General features: G+C 38.7%; 1 protein-coding gene across 3 annotated transcripts in view; it reads left to right on the top strand.

Moving 5' to 3' along the window:
* Positions 1-18,123, top strand: part of PIWIL2 (piwi like RNA-mediated gene silencing 2) — a 76,549-nt gene that overhangs the window by 56,188 nt on the left and 2,238 nt on the right. For all 3 annotated transcript variants that reach the window (XM_038573859.1, XM_038573858.1, XM_038573857.1), the window contains 2 exons: positions 17,044-17,297; positions 17,749-17,856. In XM_038573859.1, coding sequence (XP_038429787.1) covers positions 17,044-17,297; positions 17,749-17,856 — 362 coding nt within the window. The remainder of the gene's footprint in view (positions 1-17,043; positions 17,298-17,748; positions 17,857-18,123) is intronic.

Genomic DNA, 18,123 nt, shown 5'->3' with positions numbered 1-18,123 from the left:
TCAGCTGGGAGTCTGCCTCTCTCTCTGCCCCTCCCAGCTCATACTTGCTCTATATCAAATAAGTAAATCTTGAAAAATCAAATACAGTCGGGATCCCTGGGTGGCGCAGCGGTTTAGCGCCTGCCTTTGGCCCAGGGCGTGATCCTGGAGACCCGGGATCGAATCCCACGTCGGGCTCCCGGTGCATGGAGCCTGCTTCTCCCTCTGCCTGTGTCTCTGCCTCTCTCTCTCTGTGTCTCTCATGAATAAATAAATAAAATCTTTAAAAAAAAAAAAATAAGTATTGGTGAGTATGTGGAGAAAAGGGAATGCTTGTGCACTGTTGGTGGGAATATAAACTGGGGCAGCCACTATGGAAAGCAGTATGGAATTTCCTCAAAAAATTAAATACAGGGACGCGTGGATGGCTCAGTGGTTAAGTTAAGCTCTGCTTTCGGCTCAGGGCATGATCCTGGAGTTCAGGGATTGAGTCCTACATCAGGCTCCCTGCATGGAGCCTGTTTCTCCCTCTGCCTATGTCTCTGCCTCTCTGTGTGTGTCTCCTGAATAAATAAATAAAATCTTTAAAAGCAATTAAATACAGAATTACCGTAAGATTCAACAATTCTGTCTCTGGGTATTTATCTGAAGAGAAATGAAAACACTAACTTAAAATGGTATCTGGAGCATTATTTGCAGTAGCTGAGATATGGAAACAACCTAATTATCCATCAATAGGTGAGTAAAGAAATTGTGGCATATGTATTATAGTAGAATAACTCAGCCATTAAAAAGAATGAAATCTTGCCATTTGCAACAACATGGATGGACCATGAGGGCATTGTGATAACTGAAATAAGTCAGAGGAAGACAGATACCATATGAGTTTATACGTGTCATTTTTTAAAAGATTGATTTATTTGGGAGAGTGCATGTGCACAAAGCGGGGGGAGGAACAGAGGGGAAGAGTCTTCAAGCAGACACCCCACTAAGCATGGAGCCCAATGTGGGACTTGATTCCAGATGCATGAGATCATGACCTGCACCAAAACCAAGAGTCAGAAACAACAACTGAGCCATCCAGGCACCCTACAGCTGTCATCTTAAAGAAAAAACAAAATCCCAAGTTTATAGGGAACATATTGGTAGTTGCCAGAGGTGGGGAGCAAGGAGAGTAGGCAAAATGATTGAAAGGGGTCAAATGGTACAAACTTCCAGTTATAAAATTATATAAGTCATGGGGATGTATATACATCATGGCAACTATAGTTAATCATACCATATGTTGGCAACCCCAGTGGCGCAGCGGTTTAGTGCTGCCTGCAGCATGGGGGTCTCCAGGATCGAGTCCCACGTCAGGCTTCCTGCATGGAGCCTGCTTCTCCCTCAGTCTGTGTCTCTGCCTCTCTCTCTCTCTCTCTCCCTCTCCCTGTGTCTCTATGAATAAACAAACAAAATCTTTAAAAAAAAATCATACCATATGTTGTATATTTGAAAGTTGCTAACAGAGTAGGTCTTAAAAGTTCTCATCACAAAAAAAATTGTAATTATATGTGGTGATGTATATCAGCTAGATTGATTTTGGTGATGATTTTGCAGTATGTATAAATATGTGTTGTATACCTAAAACTAATTTCCTGTGTCAATTATATTTCAGTAAAAAATAGGATAACAAAAAGTACAGATTCAGTACATGTTAATAGCATAATATTTTTGTTTTTATTTTATTTATTTTTTAAGTAAACTTTACACCCAGCACGGGACTTAAACTCATGATCCTGAGATCAAGAGTTGCATGCTTTACTGTCTCTGCCAGCCAGGTGCCCCAGTAACATTTTTAATTAAAGATAACTACTTCTAAAGTTTAGTGAGAAGAGACCCATTGTTTTACATTTTTGCAAAAGGCTTTAATGTTTGGGTTAGCAAAATACAAGTAAATATTCTGCATTTACTCTTTTGTGATGTTACGTATCATTTATTCTCTGGAAAATTCTAGTCTATATTTATGAAAGAATTACAGGGAATATGGCAGATAATGTAGCAGCAGTATAAAAATATTTTTTACTTTATGGACTCCCTAGAATGTTCCAGGGACTGCTGGTAGGGAAAGATGGGACCCTGGAGGACATACACCCTAGTCAATACTAGGAGTCCTTGCACACTGAGCTCCTAGATTTATCCTCAACGATCTGCATGGCCTCTCCACTTTGGTATCTCAGGGGCTGCTGAAACCCAGTTTTTGCATCTGAGTGCCAGCATTTCCTTCTACTCAAGTGTGAAAATCAAAACCAAGTTAAATTCTTGACACTTAAAAAAAAAAAATTCTTGACACTTGCCACAGCCTTATATCTCATGAGTAATCACCAGATGTGAAGTTCATCAGTTATTTGGTTCAAGCCTAAGAAGCTGGAACTCTGCTCTAATCAACCCCTTTTGCTGGTGTGGTTCTGACTGTGGCAATGATTATGTAGGACTAGACTGGTTTTGACTAGTAATTGACTTTAGAGAGAGGAGGGCCAAGTATTGCCTTTGGAATGAAAACTTGCAGGCAGCTATAGAATATGTGAATATGGGTTCTTTCTGCTTTTCAGTTCTACTTTCACTTCTCTTTTTGTAGCAGAATTGGGAGCAGAAGTAGGGTGGAGTGCTAACTCCAGCAAGTGATTATTATTTGGAGGGATCTTCCAGACATCAGCCTGCCCTTCCTGCACTCACAATTGCCCATACTTTGCCTGACCTCCTCTTTCTTTTTTTTCCAATTATTTTTATTGAGTAAAATAAATATAACATAAAATGTAACATCTTACCATTTTTAAATTAATACAGTTGATGTTTTAAATACATTTATAATGTACAGTCATCACTACCACATTCTCCATAATTCTTTTCATCTTGTAAAACTGAAACACTGCACACATTAAACAATAAATCTGGGATCCCTGGGTGGCGCAGCGGTTTGGCGCCTGCCTTTGGCCCAGGGCGCGATCCTGGAGACCCGGAATCGAATCCCACATCGGGCTCCCGGTGCATGGAGCCTGCTTCTCCCTCTGCCTGTGTCTCTGCCTCTCTCTCTCTCTCTCTCTGTGACTATCATAAATAAATAAATAAAAAAAAAATAAAAAAAAAAACAAAACAAAACAATAAATCTCCATTCTCCTCTTTACCCAGCCTCTGAGCAATCACCATTCTGCTATTTTTTTTTTTACTAACTACCTCATGTAAGTGAAATCATAAAATATTTGTCTTTTTGTGACTGACTTATTTCACTTAACATAATATCCTCAAAGTTCACCCATGTTGTAGTATATTGCAGAATTTTCTCCCTTTTTTAGGACTGGATAATATTCCATTGTATGTGTAATAGTTACATTACGATTATCCATTCATCTGTCTATGGATACTTGCGTTGCTTCTGCATTTTAGCTATTGTGAATAATACTGCATTGAATACAAGTGTACAAACGTCTGTTCAAGGTCCTTCACGCAATCTGTAGGGTATATATCTCCAGAAATGGAATTGATCAATCAGATGGTAAGTCTTATTTTAATTTTTTTAAGAACTGCCACATTGTATTCCACAGCAGCTGTACCATTTAAGAATCCCACTAACAGTGTGCAAGGACTCCAATATCTCCACCTTCTTACCAGTAGTTTTCTGTGTGTGTGTGTGTGTGTGTGTGTGTGTGTATTTTTATTAGTCATCCTGGCGGATGTGAGATGGTGTATTGTACTTTTGATTTGCATTTCCCTAATTCTTCCCACAATTCTGTCATTTTCATACATTGTTGCTCTGTTATCAGCTGTATAAATGTTTATAATTGTTACATCATCCTGCAGTTTTGGAACCTTTTATTAATGTATGATGTTTTTTGTCTCATAACTATTTCTGATTTAAAGTCTATTTTGTCTGATACTCGTATAGACATTCCTAGTTTCTTCCTCTCTTTTATTTTTTTAGAAGGGGCAGAGGGATGATGAGAGAGAGAATCTTAAGCAGGCTCCACACCCAACAGAGCCTGACACAGGACTTGATCTCACAACCTGAGATCATGACCTGAGCCAAAATCAAGAGTCAGATGTTTAACTGACTGAGCCGGGACGCCTGGGTGGCTCAGCAGTTGAGCATCTGCCTTTGGCTCAGGACGTGATCCTGGGTCCTGGGATCCAGTCCCACGTCGGGCGTGGAGCCTGCATCTTCCTCTGCCTGTGTCTCTGACTCTCTCTCTATGTCTCTCATGAATAAAATCTTAAAAAAAAAATAAAAATAACTGACTGAGCCACCCAGGTGCCCCCCTAGTTTCTTTTCATTACTGTTGCACAGAATATCATTTCCTACTCTTTCACATTCAATCTATATGTTTTTGGATCTAAAGTGAGTCTCCTGTAGACAGCATATAGTTGGATCATGTGTTTTTAATCTATTCTGCCAGTCTTTTTCTAATTGGAGAATTTAATCCATTTACATTTAAAGTAATGAGAGAAATTCTGTCCTTTTGCTGATTGTTTTCTATGTGCCTTATAGCTTTTTTTGTTTTCCATTTACTGTATTACTATTTTCTTCTTTGATCATTTTTTTGGTAGTAAAATGGCTAAATTCCTTTCTCATTTCTTTTTTAATTGTATGTTTAAGAGTGTTATATTAGTTTAAAGTATACAGTATAATGATTCAACAATTCTACACATCATGCAGTGCTCATTAAGGCAAGTGAATTCTTAATCCATTTTTTCTATTCCACTCATTTTCCCCACCCACCTTCCCTCTGGCAACCACCAATTTGCATTCTGTATTTAAGTGGGGTTTTTTTTTTTTGTCTGTTGTCTCCTTTGTCCATTCGTTTGCTTTCTTAAATTCCACATATGAGTGAAATTATATGGAATTTATTTTTCTCTGACTTTTTTCACTTAGCATAATACCATCTAGGTCTGTCATGTTCTGGCAAATGGCAAGATCTCAGTTTTTATAGCTGAGTAATATTCCTCTATGGGCGTGTGTGTGTCTGTGCGCACGCGCACGCGTGTATCTGTGTACATCACATTTTCCTTATCCATTATGTATCAGTGGATATTTGGATAGATTCTGTATCTTGGCTATTGTAAATAATGCTTCCATAAGCAAAAGGGTGCATATATCTTTTCAAGTTAGTGTTTTTGCTTTCTTTTTATTAATATCCAGCAGTGCAATTGCTGGGTTATATGGTAATTTTCTTTTTAATTTTTTGAAGAACTCCATATTGTTTTCCACAGTGGCTGCACCGCTTTGCATTCCTACCAACAGTGCATGAGGGTTCCTTTTTCTCCACATCTTCACTATCACTTGTTATTTCTTGTGTTGTTGATTTTAGCTATTCTGACTGGTGTAAGGTGGTATCTCATTGTGGTTTTCATTTCCATTTCCCTGATGATTAGTGATGTTGAGCATCATTTCATATGTTTGTTGGCCATCTGTATGTCTTTTTTTGGAAAAAATGTCTATTTTATTTAGATCCTCTGCCCATTTTTTTTAAGTCAGCTTCATGCCCAACATGGGACTTAAACTCATGACCTTGAGATTAAGATGTCCATCATCAGTTACTATTCTCTTTTCTAGTAGGTTGCCCTTTTCTTGATGGTTTTCTTGATGGTTTCCCTCACTGTACAAAGGCTTTTTATTTTGCTCTAGTTCCAGTAGTTTAATTATGCTTTTGTTTCCCTTGCCTGAGGAGTCCTGTCTAGAAAAAAATGTTTCTATGGCTGAGTTTAAAGAAATTAATATAAATTTCATTATTTCACATCTTCTTTATCCATTCATCAATTTTTTTTTATCCATTCATCAATTGATGGATACTTGGGGTGCTTCCATATATTGGCTATAATAAATAAGGGTGCTATAAACATAGAGGGGGTGCATATATCCCATTGATTTAGTATTTTTGTATTTCTTGGGTAAATACCCAGTAGTGCAGTTGCTGGATTGTAGGGTAGTTCCGTTTTTAATTTTTTGAGGAGCCTCCATACTGTTTTTCCCAGTGGCTGCACCAGTTTTTATTCCCATCAAACAGTGCACAAGTATTCCTTTTTCTCCACCTCTTCACCAACACCTATATCTTGTGTTGTTGATTTTAGCCAGTCTGACAGGTATTAAGTGATAGCTTATTGTAGTTTTGATTTGTATTTCCTTAATAGTAAGTGATGATGGACATCTTTTCATATGTCTTTTGGTCATCTGTATGTCGTCTTTGGAAAAATGTCTGTTCATATATTCTGTCCATTTTTTTTTTATTCTGTCCATTTTTAAAAAAGATTTTATTTATTCATGAGAGACCCAGAGAGAGGGGTAGAGACATAGCGAGAGGAAGAAGTAGGCTCCCTGTGGGGAGCCTGATGCGGGACTCAGTCCCATGACCCTGGGATCAGGACCTCAGCCAAAGGCAGACACTCAACCACTGACCCACCCAGACACCCCTATTCTGTCCCTTTTTAATTGGATTATTTGGGGGATATTGAGTTTTATAAGTTCTTTATGTATTTTTGGATACTAACTCCTTATCAGATATATCACTTGCAAATATCCTCTCCCATTCCATAGATTGCCGTTTAGTTTTGTTGATTATTTTTCCTTCACTGTGCAGAAGCTTTTTTTTTTTTTTTAATTTTTTTTTCTTTTTAAATTTATTTATTCATAATAGTCACACGGAGAGAGAGAGAGAGGCAGAGACACAGGCAGAGGGAGAAGCAGGCTCCAAGCACCGGGAGCCCGATGTGGGATTCGATCCCGGGTCTCCAGGATCGCGCCCTGGGCCAAAGGCAGGCGCCAAACTGCTGCGCCACCCAGGGATCCCTGCAGAAGCTTTTTATTATGGTGCAGTCCCAATAGTTTCTTTCTTTCTTTTTTTTTTTTTGTTTTTGTTTCTTGTGTCAGGAGGCATATCTAGAAAAAAGTTGCTATGGTTGATGTCAGAGATATTACTGCCTATGTTCTCTTCTAGGATTTTTATGGTTTCAGGTCTTACATTCAAGTCTGTCATCCATTTCAAGTCTGTTTTTGCATATGGTGTAAGAAAGTGGTCTGGGTTGTTTGTTTTGCTTGTTGCTGTCCAGTTTTCCCAACAGCGTTTGTTGAAGAGACTGTCCTTTTCCCATTGGATATTCTTTTCTGCTTTTTCAAAGATTAATTGACCATATGGTTGTGGGTTTATTTCTGGGTTTTCTTTTCTGTTGTATTGATCTATGTGTCTATTTTTGTGCCTGTACCATACTGTTCTGATACTACTTTATAATAGTCTGGAATTGTGATGTCTCTACTTTTTTTTTTTTTAAGATTTTATTTATTTATTCAGGAAGGACACAGAGAGGCAGAGACATAGGCAAAGGGAGAGGCAGGCTTCCCGCAGGGAGCCCAATGTGGGACTTGATCCCAGGACCCCAGAATCATGACCTGAGCCAAAGGCAGACACTCAACCAATGAGCCACTTGGGCATCCCATGATGCCTCCAGCTTTGCTTTTCTTTTTTAAGGTTGCTTTGGCTATTCGGAGTCTATTGTGGTTCCATACAAATTTTCAGGATTGTTCTAGCTCTATGAATAATGCTGTTGGTATTTTGATAGGGATTGTGCTAAATGTGTAGATTGCTTTGGATAGTATAGACTTTTAAAAATATTATTCCAATCCATGAGCATGAAATGTCTTTCTAATCCCCTATTATTGTATTACTGTGAATCTCTTCCTTTATGTCTATTAATAGTTACTTTCTATATTCAAGTGCTCCCATATTGGGTATATAACTTTTTACATTTGTTGTATCCTCTTGTTGGATTGTTGCCTTCATCATTATGTAATGTTGTTTCTTGTTACAGGTTTTCTTTTTTTTTTCTTTTTTCTTTTTTAATATTTTATTTATTTATGAGACACAGAGAGAGAGAGAGAGGCAGAGATACAGGCAGAGGGAGAAGCAGGCTCCACGCAGGGAGCCCAATGTGGGACTCGATCCCGGTTCCCCGGGATCACACCCTGGGCTGAAGGCAGTGCTAAACTGCTGAGCCACCTGGGCCGCCCCAGGTTTTCTTTTAATGTATATTTTGTCTAATACAAGTATTGCTACTCTGGTTTTTTTTTTTTTTTTTGGTTTATTTTTTACTTCCATTTGCCTAATAAATGTTTCTCCATCCCTCCCTTTTCTGTCTGTGTGTGTCTTTAGATCTGAAGTGATTTTCTTGTAGGCAGCATATACATGGGTCTTGCTTTTTATCCATTCAATAACCCTATGTCTTTTTATGAGAGCATTTAGTCCATTTAAATTTAATTATTGGTAGGTATACACGCCCAACATTTGTTACTTGTTTTATGGTTGTCTTAAAGATTTTATTTATTTATTTGAGAGAGAGAGAGAAAACACGCACATGCTCGCACTCAAGTGGGGAGAGGAACAGAGGGGGGAAAAGAGGAGTGAGACAGTCTTAAGCAGACTCCATGTGGAACCTGATCTCTCAGTCCTGAGATCATGCTCTCAGCAGAAACCAACTGAGCCACTCAGGCACCCCTACTTGTTTTATGGTTGTTCTAATAGTTCTTCTCTGTTCTTCCTTCTCTTCCTCTTTTGCCTAATAGTTTGATGGCCTTCTTTAGTGATATACCTGGATTCCATTTTCTTTATTTTTTGTGTATTAAGGTTTTTGATTTGTGGCTGCTGTTAGGTTCATATATAACATCTTATGGGTTGCTTAAGTTTGAACTCATTCTAGAAACACTAAATTTTTATTCCTCCCACCAACCATGGTGTATGTATATATTCTACTTTACATTCTTTTATTTTATGACTCCCTTGACTGATTTTTATAGGTATAATTTATTTTACTGCTTTTGTGCTTTAACCTCTATACAGGTCTTATAAGTGATTAATCTCCTACTTACGTGTTTGCATTTACTTTTGAAATTTTTTTCCTTTCATAATTTTCTTACTCCTGTTATGGCTTTTTCTATTCACTCAAAGAATTTCCCGGGCAGCCCCAGTGGCTTAGCGGTTTAGCACTGCTGTCAGCCCAGGGTGTGATCCTGGAGACCCGGGATTGAGGCCCACGTCAGGTTCCCTGCATGGAGCCTGCTTCTCCCTCTGCCTGTGTCTCTGCCTCTCTCTCTCTGTCTCTCGTGAATAAATAAATAAAACTTAAAAAAAAGAATTTCCTTTAATATTTCTTATAATGCTGGTCTAATGGTGATGAACTTCTTTAACTTTTGTTTGCGAAACTATCTCCTTCTATTCTGAATGATAACCTTGCTGGGTAAAGAATTCTTGGACAGACATTTTTTTCCTTTCAGTACTTTGATTATATCATGCCACTCCTTCTGACCTGAAATGTTTCTGCTGAAAAATAAGCTGATAGGGTTTTGTGGTTTCCAGTGAATGTAACTATTTTCTTTTCTTTTACTATCTTTATCTCTACTTTTGGCCTGTGCAAAGGCAGACGCTCAACCACTGAGCCACCCAGGCGTCCTGCTTTTTGCCATTTTAATTTTCAAGTGTCTTGGTGTGGACCTCCTTGTGTTGATTTTGTTGAGGGTGCTCTCATTTCCTTTTGTGTATGTTCAGTAGCTGTTTTCTTTTTTAAAAAAACATTTATTGGGCACCTGGGTGGCTTAGTCAGTTGAGCATCTGTCTTCAGCTCAAGTCATGGTCTCAGGGTCCTGGGATCGAGCCTCACATTGGGCTCCCCTCTCAGCAGAGAGTCTGCTTCTCCCTCTCTGACCCTATTCCCCGCTTGTGGGCTCTCTCTCAAATAAAACTTTAAACATCTTTATTTGAGACAGAAAGAGACAGAGCATAAGAGACACAAGTAGGGGGAGTGGCAGAGGGCGAAGGAAAAGCAGGCTCCCATGTGGGGAGCTGGATCCCAGAACCAGATCATGACCTGAGCCAATGACAGACACTTAACTGACTGAGTCACCCAAATGCCCTCAGTAGCTATTTTCCATGCAGTTAACATGGGGATTACATTTAACATCCTAAAGTTCTAATACTCTAATTTGAATGTATATTAGTTTAACACCAATAATATATAAAAATTCTGTTCTTTTACCGGTCCATCTCTACCTCTTTAGATGTTAATATCATAAAATTATATATCTTTATACATTATGTGCCCCAAAATTTAGACTGATAATCCTCTTAAATACACTGGTCTTTAAATTTTGTAAAAAGCAAGATTTGGAGTTACAAACCAAAGTGATAGAATACAAGGTTTTATTATTTTTAAAAATATTTTATGTATTTATCCATGAGACACAAAGAGAGAGGCAGAGATATAGGCAGAGGTAGAAGTAGGCTCCCCATGGGAGCCCGATGGGGGACTCGACCTCACAACCCCAGGATCACAACGTGAGCCAAAGGCAGATGCTCAACCACTGAGCCACCCCCAAGGTGTCCCTTTACTAAGTTCTAGAGTAATACTTTTTAAAAATTTACTAATTTCATAAATCATGTAGAAAAATTTAAAATGTCGTACCAACAATTGTTAAAATCATACTTAACCTTTATTGAAATCTTAATTTCTTCACATGGCTACACATTGCTGTCAGGTATTCTTTTGTTTTATTTTATTTTTTCATATTTATTTGAGAGAGAGAAAGAACAGGCAGGGGAAGGGGTGGGTGTGTGTGTGTGTGGGGGGGTGGGGTGAGGAGAAGCTTTGCAGGGAGCGTCATGCAGGGCTCCATCCCAGGATCCCAGGATCATGACCCAAGCCAAAAACAGATGCGTAACTGACTGAGCCACCCAGGTGCCCCTGTCAAGTATTCTTTTATTTCACACTACAGGACTCCTTTGAGCATTTCTTACATCACATGCCTCTTGGCAAGAAACTCTTTCAACTTTTGTTTATCTGGGAATGTCTTAATTTCTTTACTTTTTGAAGAAATAATTTGCTGGTATAAGTTTTGAGTGACAGTTTTTCTCTCTTACCCTTTGAAATATATCAGCTCACTACATTCTAGTCACCAGAATTTCTAATGATCAATTTGCTGATAATCTTACTGAGTATTTTGTGTGTATGGTGATTTTTTCTTATTTTCAGGATTCTGTCTATGGCTTTTGAAATTTTGATCATGTGTCATCAATGTGGTTCTCTTTGAATTTATCTTACTTGGAGGTCATTGAGCTTCTTCAATGTTTATATTCATGTCTTTCATCAGATTTAGGAAGTTGTCAGCCATTATTTTTTCAGATATTCTCTCTGTTCTCTTGGGAGTCACATGATACTTAGGTTGTCCCGCTAGATGGTGTCCTATTGTCCCTGAGGCACTATTCTCTTTTCAGTCTTTTTCCTTTGACTCAATAATATCCACTATACAAACTTCCAGTTTGCTGGGTTTTTTTCCTTCTGCTTGTTCAGCTCTGGATTTGAATCCATGTAGTGAATTTTCATTTCAGTTATTGTGCTTTTCAACTCTAGAAGTTATTTTTAGTTACTTTTTAGGTATTTTCTTTATTAATATTTCCACTTTTGTTTACTTTGTCCATATCTCTCTTTGGTTCTTTGAGCATCTTTAAAATCATTGTTTTAAGGCCTTTGGTCATTATAACTGCCATGACGTCTTTGTCAGCAACAGTTTGTCTTGATTTAATATTTTCCTTTGGGCCATGCTTTCCTGTTTGTTTGCATTGTGAGTTTTGTTGAAAACTGGACATTTGAATCTAATGATGTGGTAACTTTGGAAATCAGATTCTTCCCCTTCTTCAGGGCTTTGCTGTTGTTTGTTAGTTTTCCTTTTTGATTGCTCTAGGCTATGAGTGCTGGGACTTAAGGCCTCCTTGGTTCTTTTGGCTTTTTGTCTAGGCATGCATTTGTCACAGAGTCTTGACATAAATGCAATTGTATTTGAATGTCTAGTCTTCAGTGCCTGACCCTCATAAAAGGAGAAAGAGAAAAATGAAGAGCATGGGGGAGGATGGCACTTGCTCATTAAATCCTCTGGAAGTCAATTTAGCTGGAGAGATAGATGGCAGCAAGAATAGCTCCCTGCCTGTTTGCACACATGTAATCAGAAGCAGCAATCAGAGCACAGATCCCAGTATCTGTAGGACAGTACTGAGCAGTGTCAGTGAGCATGGAGATAGGGCTGCAGGTTATTTCTGCTCTCACTGTCCAAGTCTTCCTGGGAAGTTGTAAGCCTTCCACAAACTCTAGCATTCCAAAACTGTTTATATCAGGTGTATTCCGCTAGTGCATTTGTTATCTGGAGGTGAGCGGGTGGGGAACAAATTCTTTGTTCTTCCTCCTCCACCATCTCCTCAGAATCCTGTCAGTCTGGTCTGTTTTTGATAAAATTTCTCCAGCTTTAGGCCTCCTCTTCCTGCTACCCACACTCACTCTTGGCATTTGTCTCCTGGATGTTTCAGAAATTCACTGCTCATCTGTGAAGGCTTTTGTCCAAGTCAGTTTATCAAGGCTTTCTTGCATTGGCTGGTCTTTGATAGTCCCATATGGAAGTGTGATTTTTTTTAAAAAAAGATTTTATTTATTTATGTATGTATGTATGTATGTATGTATCTATTTATTTATTTTAGAGAGAAAGAGAGCACACACATGCATGAGCAGGGAGAGGGCCAGAGGGAGAAAGCATCTGAAACAGACTCCAAGCGGATCATGGAGCCCATGTGGGGCTCAGTCCTGTGACTGCAAGATCAGGACCTGAGCCAGAACCAAGAGTTGGACGCTTAACCAACTTGAGCCACACAGGGCTCCCTGGAAGTGTGATTTTTACCTTTTGATTTTTTTTTTGTTACCATAAGAATAAAGGTTTTTGGTGTCTTTTGACATCCTGAACTGGAAGTAATGTAGTCCTAATACCCATTCTTAATCATCACTGATCTGTTTTTAATTTTTTTAACTTTTAATTTTTAAAAAAAGATTTTATTTATTTGAGAGAGAGAGAGCACAAGTAGGGGGCGGGCAGGGAGAGGGAGAAGCAGGTTCCACACTGAGTAGAGAGCCTAATGTGGGGGTTAATCCCAGGACCCTTTTGACCTGAGCCAAAGGCAGATGTTTAACTGACTGAGCCACCCAGGTGCCCTTGATCTGTTTTTTAGATGGTTGCCAGAGCAGTTTTTCAAATGTGTGACTGATCATATAGTGGTTTTCTTACTGCTATACCTTAGTTGTTTTCTTACCCCTTCTCCAGCCATAATTTAAGCCTTTGCTTGTGTTCTGTGTTCTATCTGGAATCCTTTTACCCTTCTTTGCTGCTTGAATTGTCTGCTGATCCTTCATTATACATTTTCCTGAGACATAATGTTCATTTCTCCCTCCAGATGACAAGTACATTATACTTTTCTGTTCTTACAGTATTTTATTTACCCCTTTGTTATGTTATTTATAATTTATCCTGAGCATTTACTTTATGTGTCTGTCTCTCCAGTTTTAATTTGGGTTCCATGAATATTTGGATGGTATAAAAGTAATTTTTAAATTCTGAGCACAATTGCTTGCATTTAGTGGCATTGAGTGTTCTGTGAATGAATGGAGATATACCTAAAAGAACATCTCAGACTCAGAAGATACTGATTTCCTACTTGATCCTTGCCATTATAGTCACTGCTAACAGTACCACATCAGACAAGTGTTATCCTGCTCTCAGAGTACTCATGAACTTATTTACTGTATTTACTCTTACAGTACTGAAGTGGCTTTAGTAATATGCATTTAACATTTATGTTTCAATATTGTGATTTATTTTATATCCTGCTCCCTGTCTAGATCATAATCATCATTTATGAAGTGAGGATACTGGATTAGATGACCTAGAAAACTTACCATTGTTAACTATTATTAGATTTTTAAGCCCCTTGATAAGACAGGAATCATGTCTTTCACTTTTGTTGGCAGATTGTATAGGGCCAAGTATAGTATCTTACACTCAGTGGTTGGTTAGCAAATTTTAAAGAAAGAGGTGATGTCAGTGAATACTTCAGATGAATATGATTCTATTTTTCACTCCATTGATCTCATTATGTCCCTTCTCATTGCTTCGAAATATCTGTATTTCCTTGATCTAGCTCGTTCTCAATAGCTTTTAAAGATAAATGTAGTTGCCTATTGAACAACACAAGGTTAGAGGCACCAGCCCCCCATGTAGTCAAAAATCTGTATATAACTTTTGACTTCTCAAAAACTTAATAGCCTGCCATTGACCAGAAGCCTTACCAATAATATAGACAACATATATTTTGTATGTTAAATGTGTCACATTCTGCTAGAGAAAAGAAAATGTTAAGAAAAATGGTAAGGAAGAAAAAATAACATTTACAGTACTGTATTGAAAAAAAATCATATATAAATGGACCCACACAGTTAAAGCTCATGTTCAATGTTCAACTGTATATATGTTTTACTTCATCCCTCTTAACTCTGCTAAGAAGGTAAGGTGATTATTTATCTCCATTTTACAACCGAGGAAAGTGTTCAAGAGCATAGCCAAGGAACAAAGTCAGAGTCAGTCCCACATCCAGGACCCTTCCTCTCTGTTTCCATATCTGGGAATTGAGTTTCTCCTTGATCTAACTTGGTGGTATCCCTCTTTTATTTATTTATTTTTATTTTTTTAAAAAGATTTTATTTATTTATCCATGAGAGACACAGGCAGAGACACAGGCAGAGGGAGAAGCAGGCTCCATGCAGGGAGCATGATGCAGGACTCCCATCTCAGGACCCTGGGGTCATGCCCTGGGCCAAAGGCAGGCGCTGTACCACTGAGCCACCCAGGTGTCCCATGTATCCACCTTTTTTTTTTTTTTTGGATCCACCTTTTAACACAGTGTATCAGTAAGGTCTTTGAGAAGTCACAGAAATGTGTTAACTTTAGCAAAATAGGAATTAATTGATACAATTATGGAGAGTCTCAGGATTGCTGGGAAGGTTTAGCATCAAGCTGGCAAATGAGGCACCTGGGTAGCACAGTCGGTTAAACATTTGTCTTCAGCTCAAGTCATGATCCTAGGGTCCTGGGATTGAGCCCAGGTCAGGTTCCCTGATCAGCAGGAAGTCTACTCCCTTTCCAGCTGCCTGCCTGTTTTGTGCTAGGGCGCATGCCAGTGCTCTCTCCCTCTTCCTCTCCCATGTACGTTCTCTCTCAAATAAATAAAATCTTGAAAATAACCCCATAAAACTGGGAAATGGACAGGAATCAGGTTAGCTCCTAAAGTTCCGGAAGCAAGGACATAAAGAGACACTACCACAGAGGGACTGAAATCCAAGTGATTTTCATTCTCTGCTCAAGATTCAGAGCAAGGAGGAGCCTTATGTTGGCACTACTTGAGTTATCTTTATGTCCTCTGGTTAGTGCAGTGGTTCTCAGCTAGGGGCAATTTTATCCTCCCAGTGGGCAATGTCTAGAGGAATTTTTAGTTACAACTGAGGGCAATTACTACTGGCATCTAGTGAGTAGCCAGGAATGCTAAATATCCTATAGTGTCAGCCCCTGCAAAAGAGAATTATCTAGCCCCATAGATCAGGAGTGCTGAAAAATCTTGGACGTGGGGAAGGCACCTCAATTAATAGTCCTTAGCAGACTTACCCTACTGGGGGTAGGAGGAAACTAAATGTTCTTACTAAAAAAGGTAGAATAGATGCTGGACAGCCAAAGACAACACAAAAACAAAAGAGTAGTACAAACTGGAGCAATAATTTCAGTTTTGGACTGTGAAGTTGAATACACACATTTGTAAATGACATACTTGAGGTGTTTTTAAAAAATTTATGAAATATTTGAAATTCTGAATTTAAACTCCAGAAAGATTCTAAATGATTATTTTAAAAAAGTATTCTTTGAATTGAAACTTAAGAATAAAGAGTGGTGTGGGGAAAAAAGAATGTATTGTGTGTGTGTATTTAATTCAGTAATAATTCAGGTTTTGGGGAGAAATTGTGAGTAACCTATACAACTGGATTAGAATCAAACTGCCACTTACTGTGAATTAAACTACAGCACTTTTGGGATGCCTGGGTGGCTCATCGGTTGAGTGCCCACCGTTCAGGGTGTGATCCCAGGATCTGGGATCGAGTCCCACATAGGGCTCCTTATAGGGATTCTGCTTCTTCCTCTGCCTATGTCTCTGCCTCTCTCTGTGTCTCTCATGACTAAATAAATAAAATCTTTAAAAACTAAATAAGTGGGATCCCTGGGTGGCGCAGCGGTTTGGCGCCTGCCTTTGGCCCAGGGCGCGATCCTGGAGACCCGGGATCGAATCCCACGTCGGGCTCCCAGTGCATGGAGCCTGCTTCTCCCTCTGCCTATGTCTCTGCCTCTCTCTCTCTCTCTCTCTCTCTGTGACTATCATAAATAAATAAAAATTAAAAAAAAAATAAAAAAAATAAAAACTAAATAAGTAAACAAACTAAAGCACTTTTCAGGGAAGTTCTAGTTTAAAATAGAGCATCTTATTCTCTTAAACTATTGAAATCAAACCCAGCTAGAAGATAATTATATTTTCTAAACGGGAAACAGATTATTATTCAAACTGATCCAAACTAGCAAATTTGATTTGGATCCATAGACAATTTACCATGACTTTTTGCTAATTAATTAGTTAAATTAAAAATGTTTCACATTATACCTGATTATAGGATAACATTTAGTAAAGGACCTTTTCACTAATTAGCAACTTTGGATGTTGCTTGTACACAAAAAATGTGAAGATGGTGGATCTGTAGAATGTGCAGTCATGTGTTAGAATTTCTCTAACAGTTTACCTTGTTCTTTGCCTAGACAGTAATTCATGTTAAATCCAAGTCAAAGGAAGATGGAGTCACCCCATAATTTCCTTACCATTCCTTTTAACGTTCATACTATTTATGTGCCTTATTATATATGTGACTCATCACTGGCCTATTTTTGCTTTCATATTTTATAACACCTTTGCTGTAGCATTTCTGTTTTACTACCCTGAGGAAGTCTGGAAATGACTAGAAACTTTCCCCTCTTCCCTTCTGGGGGGTTTGGGCCCTGCTGCCAGATCTCCAGGCTGTGCTGAGTCAGCCTCTCCCTAAGGGGTCATTGTCCCAGGCCCCACAGTTCACCTCAGCATGGTGTCGTTGCAGGTAAACCACTGTCTCCCAGAGAAGATCGTAGTGTACCGTGATGGAGTGTCTGATGGCCAACTAAAGACGGTTGCCAACTATGAGATTCCTCAGCTACAGAAGTGTTTTGAAGCTTTTGAGAATTATCAGCCCAAGATGGTAGTATTTGTAGTTCAGAAGAAAATCAGCACCAATCTGTACCTGGCTGCTACTGAGCACTTTGTGACTCCCTCCCCTGGGACTGTGGTAGATCATACCATAACAAGCTGTGAGTGGTAAGTGGGGAAAACATTATATTTTAGTAAGAATAGGTTGAAGGAGTTATCTGTTCCCTGGGTATTGAAATGGGGAAGTTGCCTGGAAAGATGTGGAATGGAATCCTCAGAGATTTTACTGTTATAAAGTATTTTCAAAAACAATTAAAAAGCCAATAATAAATCCTTTACTTCTTAGGTATAAAATATTGAACACACGTTTTTCCTAAGGTTATGCATGCTTTTTTAAGCCTATGCATGCAGATTTGGTGGTTTCTACTACCATTCTTAAATAACCTATTGAGTCTGGAAACCTGCATTGTAATCATGGTGTGGTCTGTGTGTTTCCTTGATCCAGTCATTTGACCTCTTTGAGCCTTAGGTGAAGGAGCCAAAGTGATCGCCAAGATCTTTTCCAGCTATCTTTAGCCAAATCTGACCATATCATTCCTTTGTACTTTTTCCTTCCTAGGGTGGACTTCTACCTTCTTGCTCATCATGTACGGCAAGGTTGTGGCATTCCTACCCATTACGTCTGTGTTCTCAACACTGCAAACCTGAGCCCTGATCACATGCAGAGGTAAACTGACCGAGAGATAACTTACTCTTTCTCTCTCGTAATTAATTCTGGCCAGCTAGCTAAAATGGGGTCAATCCCCGCCCTCCAGAATATTTTCCCTTTTAATTTCTTTTTGGCTTTCTTGATAATGGTATCTTTTTCAAGAGTGATTGGTATTTCTTGTGCACATTAAAATTATTTGGAGAGCTTTAAAAAAAATAGTGACACCCAAGCCTTACCCCCAGCATTCTGAGGCATTTTATTTTAAAAACTGCTCTGGATGATTAT

The sequence above is a fragment of the Canis lupus genome, chromosome 25, assembly GCF_011100685.1.
Source record: "Canis lupus familiaris isolate Mischka breed German Shepherd chromosome 25, alternate assembly UU_Cfam_GSD_1.0, whole genome shotgun sequence".
Lineage (NCBI taxonomy): Eukaryota > Metazoa > Chordata > Mammalia > Carnivora > Canidae > Canis > Canis lupus.
Note: the sequence above shows the minus strand (reverse complement) of the source record. Positions and strands in the feature narration are given on the sequence as shown.